Raw genomic sequence first — 9,613 nt, 5'->3', positions numbered from 1 at the left:
CCAATTTTTTGATGTATTTTTCAAATTTGTATATTTCCTTTTTCCCGCGATTTTCTTTTGCCATCTAGTGACGAAAGAGCGAGCCTATAGTCGCTCGTAATAAGATGCAGAGAGGGATACACATGGCGGTAAATTTGAAAGTGTATATACTAAACATTGTGTGAAAATTGTAACATTTCTGCTGATACACATACCAAAATTGATAACAGTTTTATTTAATAAGTGAAAACATTCAGAAAAATGTAATGATTTTTTTTACAGAATTTAAAACAGCTTATTTCTGTTTCACTGCTCTAATAAATCTGTAAATTATACTTTTTAAATGATAATTCATCTATCATCTATAATGACGTCTTTGATAACATCAAATCACTTAAAAAATGTGTAATTTTGACAAAAAAACTTATCCTGGCCAGTGCTCGGTCGACTCCCGACATGGTGAATCGAGAAATATGTAGTCCGACCGGCTGCCGACCAGTTCCTGTCCATGAAACCCAGCCAGAGGTAGCCCGGCCAGGATCCGACCAGAAGTCTTGTTGTTGTGCTAGGGCCAACCGAGGAAATTTCTACACGGGCTGCAATAATTTTATTTGTAAAATAGAAAAAGCAGGACTAAGAAAATGATAATTCAAGAAAATAAGTCAATATCTTTTATTTCTTTATTTCATGACACTTAGGACATAAGACATAATTTAAACTAATTGAAAGCGAATACAAAAGTCGAATACATAAATAACTGAATACAAACCGAAATACAAAACCTTTTCGTTCTCGTTTCATCACGTAATAAAAACTTATGATTTATCGCACACAAAAAAGTACCTTTGCTTCTCGCGTCAAAATCGCAAACAAATTTGATCAATTTATCAATTTATCAATAGTCCTTTTATATTTCAATTTTAGTTATGAATAAAGAACATACTCTAATTTTATTGTCAATGTGTAGACATTCGATTATATTAGTTTTTCGACTTTTGCCTTTATCTTTCATTCCAATTGCAAATATTTCAAAAAGAAATTTTTCGAATCATATCCTCTCGGAGGACTGTACTAAGTCAGACTTTTCGAAAATGAAGAATCTGGCCGATCTTGACAAATAATCGATCGCTAGCGATCCATTCAAGTAGCTATAATAAAATGAAGGAATGCATTTACAAAAGAAAAACGTGTATAAATAAAATTTCGGTAAAAGAGTGAGAATTGTGCTACACGATTTGCAATTTATTTCTCGAATCGACTTTCCATCGACACTCAGGCTAAGGGACCATCCACAAATTATGTAATGACATTTTTTCAAAAATCTTGACCCTCCACCATCTAATTTTTTCCCACTTTTAGTTTCATGCCAGTTTTTTTTTTTTAACGTTACGTAATTTATGGATGTTAATTATTAACAATTATTTTCTATAAACAGCGAATAACTGATAGCGAACGGACTTTAGACGAACTGCTTGTCTCTCATCACTTTTAAGTTGGTCCTGAGTACTTTTTTTTATGTCACATTACCTAAATTATTTTTTTTATAATATACGAATCAAAAAATATATTCCAGACAAACAATTCTTCACTATCCTGGGATACTTAAAATGATTATAATTTGTCATAAAAAAATATGTTTAGTGCATATTTAATTACCAACTAATAACTATAGTATCAACACAAAAGTGCCTTGTTTGGTAGCCTAAAGTGCCCAATTTAGGTAAAAATATTTAACAGTAAAAACTGTAATAATATTCATTATCCTTAACTACGCATATTAGAAGAAAGGCCATTACAGTTAATTTCCTATTATATGATAGCCCAAAATAGTGTAGTTGATCTAGAATCCGTTCCTTAACCTTAAAGTGTCAGAGGTTATTATTAAAATTGATTAAAGCTGATGAAGCATTGTGCAAAGAAATTTCGAAGCCTTTAGAATCGCTCAAACGTCCACTGAGGTTTTAAAAAGACCTGCAAAGTTGATCTGCAAAGTTGATCTGCAAAGTTGATCAGCAAAGTTGATCTGCAAAGTTGATCTGCAAAGTTGCTCAGCACTGTGCTGTGCAAAGTTGCTTGTAAAAGTTGCCTTGCGAAGTTGCTTTTCACAGTCGTCTTGCAAAGTTCTTTCGTAAGTTGCTTGTCAAAGTTGCCTTGCCAAGTTGCTTTAAATAGTTTCCTTGCAAAGTTGCTTTGAAAAATTTCATTGAAAAGTTATCTTTCAAAGTTGCTTTGAAAAATCACCTTGCAAAGTTGCTTTGCAAAGTTACCTTGCAAATTTGATTGATAAAGTTGTCTTTCAAAGCTGCTTTGCAAAGTTGCCTTGCGCAATTGCTTTGGAAAATTGCCTTGAGAAGTTTCCTGCAAAGTTGCCTTAGAAGCTTGTTAAAAAAATGCTTTGCAAAGTAGTCTTGCAAACTTGCCTTGCAAAGTTGCTTTGCAAAGTCGCCTTGGAAAATTACTTTGTGAAGTTTTCTTGCAAAGTTGCTTAAGTAGTTGCCTTGCAAAGTTGCTTTGAAAAATTTCCTTGCAAAGTTACCTTTCAAAGTTGCTTGGAAAAAACACCCTGCAAAGTTTTCTTGCAGAGTTGCTTTGAAAAGTTATCTTGCAAAGCTGCTTTGCAAAGTTACCTTGCGGAATTGCTTTGGAAAATTGCCTTGAAAAGTTGCCTGCAAAGTTGCTTTAGACACTTGTTAAAAATATGCCTTGCAAAGATGACTTGCAAAGTTGCCTCGCAAAGTCGCCTTGGAAAGATGCTTTGAAAAATTTCCTTGTTTTGCAAAATCACCTTGCAAAGTTGCATTGCAAAGTTGCTTTGGAAAGTTGGAGAAAACCTTGCAAAGAGCCTCTTTAAAACCTTGATCTTATGAGATAAAAGCTTAACAACCCTCCAGATTTTTTTTTTTGTGAAACGATCCATCAGCATTAACACATAGGCATAGAATATTGTTCATGGAACAAAGGAATTTAGTAAGTATTCTGGAATTTCTTGGTTTGGATCTTAATCTGTTCGTAAGTGACCCACATAACGATGTTCCAGGAGACGAGACGTGAGAAACTGGGTATGAATCCTTTGTAAAAAGCCTGGGGTCCTTCGTTCACAAACATTCGAATCGCGGCATCAATTGCACCTTTGTATTCGCCGGGTGCACTGTTCATGTAGCGAGTTTTAACAACGTCAACTGGACTGGCTGCTATTGTGGTACAAAGACCGGCAGCTGTCGCTGCAGCCAAATGGCATGGAATGCCATCTTGCAGCAATCCGTGATTCATAATTGTGTCCTTGATGACGTCATAGCACACAATCTCGGCCACGTTGACGATTGCATTTCGAGCTACATTGGGACTAGTTCCTATCAGGGAAAAGAGATTTTTAAATTAATTTTATTTCGATATTTAACGAATAGTTCATTCAAATAATTTTTTAAGGAGAAAAAAATCTGCCTCAGCCAGGATTTGAACCGGGAAAACCCACTACAGATTATAAGCGTTGACAAATTACGCTATCGAAACCTGAGCAGATTTGTTCTTGTTTTTTAATGCTATTGTTATTTTAATATATGCTAACCACCGAGTTTTTGAATGGTTCTAATGTCTTCAAAAAATTATTTAGGGTAAACAGAAAAAAAAGGTTTTTTATTCAACCTTTTCAAACACTTTTTTGGATGATTCGGACTTCAGACTCTTTCCCCTATTCCCCTCTTTTAATCGAAGGAAAAAATTCTCGGCCATTTCACGGTTTTATATAAAGAAAAAATTTAACGGTCCATAAAATTTAAAAGTTTAAACTCTAAAGTTAAACAATTTTCCGTTTCAAATAATAAAAAATAAACTGCAAATTAAAGCACTCAAAGATTCAAATTCAGTACTAAAAATATAAATCCAAGTTATTATTTTCAATGCTCTAAATTTAAAAAAATCAATGAACTTTAAAATTTTTATAATTATATCGTTTTAAGTTCAAAGTTGAATTATTTTTATTTGAAATAGTTTAAACATCCTTAAAAGGCTTAACAATTTTATTTCAAAATCTTTAAAAATCTAGAAGTTGTTTTATGTGTAGACAAAAATAGATTTTCTTAAGAATCCAAGGAAAATAGAAAATGATTTTTCATGTTGAAAAGTTATCTCAGGAGAATATCTTAAAAGATTTTAAAGTTTTCTAAAATTGTCAAAAAAGAATCTGCAAGATATTAAGAAAATCTTTTAAAATTCACAGGATTTTCTAAAAATGGTAGGAAAAATTTAATTTATTTTAAAAGATACTTGTTAAATTTTTCTTAAAATATTTATAAAATCCTGAAAATTTAAAAAACTTTCTTTAAAATATTCCAGATTCTCTTTTGAAATCTTTGGAAATCTTTTTGAATATTCTCTTAAGAGAATTATTCAAAATGATAAATCCTTTCCAATTTTCCTAAAAATCGTGAAAGAATTTTTTTATTCTTTTGAAACCTTTCACAATTCTTAAAAAGCTTCTGAACTTTTAATTTGAAATCATTTACATATAATACTTTTAAAAAATTTAATTGTTGCTATTTATTCCTCAAAATTAAAAAATTTCACTTACAAAATAAACATTTTTCAAATATTAAATAGCTATGTTTCCTTAATACAAAAATTTCAAATTGAATGGGCTAAAAATTGAATACTTTTGACTGAAATAATATTTAAAACTTAATAAAAGCCTTTAATTACGAATATATTATTATAATCTATTACAATTGAACAAATAAAAATATTTTCGATCCAACATTTTCGACTTCAAACGCTTTTAAGATCCATATTCCCGGTTTTTCCTGTATCAAAAAATTTCCGATAGGAAAATTGAACTATTTTTGGTTTAAAGTTAATTATTCCTCTCTTTCGGTTAAAAATTATACTGTTTGGTACAAAATTTAATAAGTTTAAAAAACTCAACTGCGTAGGGTAGACAATTTATTCATCCTTTTGGATTCAAAATAAATCTTCTTTGATAGAAAAGTAGGTTTTATTGGATAAAAATGATCTTTTTTTGTTGAAAATTAAACTTTTTTCTGAAAAAATAATTTTTATGCTTGAAAATTCGACTCTTTGGTTAAAAATTTATGTTTAAACGTTAAAAATATATCTAATTAGTTAAAAATTTAATTATTTGATTAAAAAGTTTTATTTTTTCTCAAAAATATAACTGTTTTGTTGAATATTCGTTTTTTTTAATGGAAAATTCCTCCATTTTGGATTAAAAATTAACTGTATTTTAACCAATCATTTTTTTTTGCTTGAAAATTCAACTATTTGGTTGATGGTTGAAGTTTTAATCTTTTTTGTTTAAAAATTCAAACATTTTGTTGAAAATTTATCTTTTTATGTATCAAATGTAAACATTTGACAAAAAGTGTTACTATTTTGTTGAAAATTTAATTCTTTTTTGTTTTGTTATGTTTTTTTGAAATTTCAAATGTTTCCTAGAACATTCATCATTTTGCAAAAAAAGCATCGTCTTTTTTAATTGAAAATGTATCTTTTTCGGTAAAAAATTCACCTTTCTTAGTTACTAATAAAATTTTTTGTTGAAAATTTAATTGTATTTAAAAAAAATTAGTTTTTTTATTGGAAAATTCAACTGATTTAATGGTCATTCTTCCTTTTAGATAGAAAAATTCGTCCATTTGGATTAAAAGTTTATATTTTTTGGTAGAAAAGTAATCTTTCTCAGTTAAAAATCAAATTTTTGGTTAAAAGTTCAACTAGCTTTATAAAAAAAAAATCGTTTTTTTTTAATTTGAAATTCAACTACTTGGTCTTTTGTTGTTGTAAAATTTTTTTTACTCGAAAGTTCAACTATTTGTTTAAAAATTCATCATTTTGGTAAAAAATTTCAGTATTTGTTACAATTACTAATATGTTTTTGGTTCATAATTAATTTCTTTCCTATAAAATTCTACTATTTGATTAAAATTTAATTATTTTATCGATAACTCAACTATTTTATGAAAAAGTCGTACTTTTGATCAAAAATTGAACTTTTTTTCAAAATTTCTGATTTTTGTTTGAAATATCAACTATTATATTTTGATTTGAGAATTTTTTTTTTTGAAAACCTAATTACTTGGTCGAAAGATCAACTACTTTTTTAAAAATATTTTTTGGTGAAAAATTCATCTTTTCAGTTAAAAATAATCTATTTGGGTTTCAAAGTCAAAAATATTTTTAACATTCCAACGTTAAAACTGGAAAACTCCATTTATTTAAAATTTATTTTTTAGTTGAAGATTAATCTTTTTTGGTTAAAAATTCTATTGGTAAAAATTTCATAATTTTAATATTGAAATAGTTTTAAAATCTCAAATTGAAATGGTTTATATTTTAGTAATTTATAACGCTAAATTTAAAACGTCTAAAAAAATTATAATGTTACAAAATTAAAATGGTTTAATTTCAAACGCTATTAATTTTCAGTTTTCTGATCAATAAAAATAGTACATAATAAACAAAATGCAACTTTTTGGTTAAAAATTCAACGACTTTGTTGAAAAGTCATACTTGTTAGTTTAAAATTTTGCTTTTTTGTTAAAAATATAACTGTTTTGTAAAATATGCATTTTTTAAAAAATATTTTGGCGTTGTAAAGGAAACTGAAATCTTTTCTGGATTATAATCTAACTATTTTTTCGAAAATTTGTTGTTTCTTTATAAATTAAAAATTCATCTATTTCAAGAGATTTGATAAAAATTCAACTGTTTGTTTAAAAATTAATCCATTTCACTGAAAGTCATATTTTTTCATAAAAAATTTAACTATTTCGTAAAAATTTCTTATTTGTTTAAAATTGATATTTTGGTGTTGAATAGTCAATTAAAATCTTTTTCGATGCAAACTTTTTTTCAAAACTTTGACTTTTTCATTAAAAAAATCACCTGTTTTAGCACAAAATTCATCTTTCTCTGATAAAAATGCAACCACTTGGTAGAAAATTCTATTATTTTGTTAAAAATTCATCTTTTTTATTTGAAAAAAATCGGCTTTTTGAATACAAATTAAAATTTTTCTTCGTAAAAACTTATTTTTTGATAAAAAATTCATATTTTGATTTCAAAAAGTCAACTGGAATTTCTTTTGGATGAAAATCGAATTACTTTTTTAAATTTTAATTTTCTTTTAAATTAAATTTCATCTGTTTTAAGAGACATTCGATCTTTTTTGATAAAAATGCAACTGCTTTGGATTCAAATTTATTTTTTTTTCATAGAAACTTATTTCTTCTTTGAAAATTCATATTTTGATAACAAAAAGACAATTTAAATATTTTTTAACAGAAAATTCAAATATTTTTTTTTCAAAATTTAGCTTTTTAATTTTAAAATTAATTAATTTTAGTAGATTTCATTTTTTATTTGCGAAAATGTAACTTGTTGGTTAAAAATAATTCTTATTTTCTTGATTATTCAACTAGTTTGTTCGAAAGATTGGGTTGCATCACTTTGTTAAGAAATCATTTATTTTTCAGATTTATATTTTCAGTTGAAAATTCCTCTCCTTGGTTAACATTTTAACTACTTTGTTCTAAATTAATTTTTTTAATTGGAAATTTAACTACTTGTGGGTAAAATTTAAACTAAATTGTTTATAAAATTTTTATTTATTATATAATATTGAAATATCTTTAACTAATGTTACGATATAAAACTTAGGCGATTTCAACAATTTTCATGTTATTTACGAGCACCGGGCACTTTAAATAGAAAAAATGTTCATTTTTTTCGTCATATTTTTTTATTTATTAAAAAATTGAAAGCCTATTTTAAAAAATAGGGTTCTATTTAAAAATATGTTTTCTCACCCTTCCACAATCCGCGGATACCCTCAAGCTGCGCAATGCTCTTGTATGCATGTAGGGTTGAGGTGTATCTAATCAAGGATTTTCCTTGACTTCCGGCTTGGAAACGCACCTTCACGACATCTGTGGGCTGAGCAAGAAGCACTGCCAAAGCGCCAGTTGTAAATCCCGCAGATATACGGGTGCCAATATTCACATTACCTGCCAAAAAAAAAGATAGTAAAAAAAAAGTCACCGTAAAGACAATATTTCAGAATTCAACTAAGAGTTAAATAGGATTTTAAATTGGATTTGAATCTCATTTAAAATTTCTTTAATTTAAATAGTTACAATCGGAATTGACAAAGTACTCTTAAGGCCATGTGATGAGTTGGGTTACGTGACCAGATTTCTATCTTACCGTCACTTTTTTTATTTCCTGACATTAAAATTATGAACAAAGTTTTTTTTTGTAAATATTTTCTTTTCTTTTTTCATAATTATTCAAATTTAGGATTTTTAACTCCGTGTGGCGCTTCGTTTGAAAATAAATTGAGAAATAAAAAAAGTGTCGGTAAGGTAGGAATTTGGTCACGTGACCAACTCGTCACAAGGTTTTAAACCCAGAATTTGCATCTCCCAATTTTTAATAGGGAAATTTCACATAAAAATCTGCTACGATGGTAGCGTCCACATATTACGTCACGCTATTTTCAAAGGGTTTTGACTCACCCCGCCCTTTGGTGACAATTTCTGGTATTTTGAATCCCCCCTCCCCTTCATCTTAAAGCGTCATGTGACTTTTCCCCCTTTTTAAAGAATTCTTATTTCATTCTCGTTCTTTGAGAAACTTTTCCCTTTTTTCGTTTTTGTTTGGTTCCAGGGTATCAGACAGCCTGTCACGTGACGAGTCATTACATGTTATTATATTTGGTGGATTTATAATTTAAAAAATTAATATAGTGTGCTGTAATTTTGAGAAATAGTTCAAATATATATAAGGACTTGTCAGTCTGGCCCGTTTGAGTTATTATTATTTTTTTCCGAAATTCAATTAATTCTATTTTTACCAGGGCTCTAAAGCCCTATTCTCAGTTACATTATAAATAATAAAATAATATAATTCACTATTTAAACAAAATAAAAGTCGAGTGAACCAAGTAGACGTGTCCTTATATATTTAAAACCGTTTTCAACCATGTTTAAATAATATTTCTCTTTTTCAAATTATAGAGCCACTTAATATAAAGCATGTAATTGGTCACATCACAAAATGTCACGCTCCCTTAAATTTAAACTAAATTAATAGAAGTCAATAAGAAAATCCAATTATACTTGGTCCAAAATTAATTTTTTTTGCTGAAAATTCTATCATATTTTTGGTTCACAATTCATTTCGGTTGGTTAAAATTTCTACCATTTAGTTTGAAATTTGTATCACTTTTTTGAAAATGTAACTATTTTGTGAAGTTATATTTTTGATTAAAAATTAAGTTAATTCGTTTAATGTTGAACCAGATTATTAAATTTTTTTATACTGAAGATTTATCTCTTTAGTTAAAAATTTAATTATTTTGATTAATTTCATTTTTTTGATGACAATTATATATATTTCTCTCGTGAAAATTAACCTATTCAATTTTTTTAATGGGTCTTTTTTAGTTAACAATTCAACTATTTGATTGAAAATTTGTCTTCCTAAGTTCAAAATTGTTTTAAAAACTTATTTAAAAATTCATGTGTTTTGTTGATCATTTTTCTCTTTTTGTAGAAAATTAATCTGCCGTGTTAAAAAACCATCTCTTTGTTTGAAAATTTAACTATTTTGTTAACAATTA

At 27.6% G+C, this 9,613-nt stretch overlaps 1 protein-coding gene across 1 annotated transcript in view; it reads right to left on the bottom strand.

The window, feature by feature from the left end:
- Positions 1-637: 637 nt before the first annotated feature.
- Positions 638-9,613, bottom strand: part of LOC117174925 (mitochondrial uncoupling protein 2-like) — a 46,786-nt gene continuing 37,810 nt past the window's right edge. Inside the window, exons 5-6 of the mRNA XM_033364382.1 lie at positions 7,800-7,997; positions 638-3,329 (exon numbers count right to left, since the gene is read on the bottom strand). Coding sequence (XP_033220273.1) covers positions 2,944-3,329; positions 7,800-7,997 — 584 coding nt within the window. The 3' untranslated portion in view covers positions 638-2,943. The remainder of the gene's footprint in view (positions 3,330-7,799; positions 7,998-9,613) is intronic.

This window comes from Belonocnema kinseyi, chromosome 6 (genome assembly GCF_010883055.1).
Source record: "Belonocnema kinseyi isolate 2016_QV_RU_SX_M_011 chromosome 6, B_treatae_v1, whole genome shotgun sequence".
Lineage (NCBI taxonomy): Eukaryota > Metazoa > Arthropoda > Insecta > Hymenoptera > Cynipidae > Belonocnema > Belonocnema kinseyi.
Note: the sequence above shows the minus strand (reverse complement) of the source record. Positions and strands in the feature narration are given on the sequence as shown.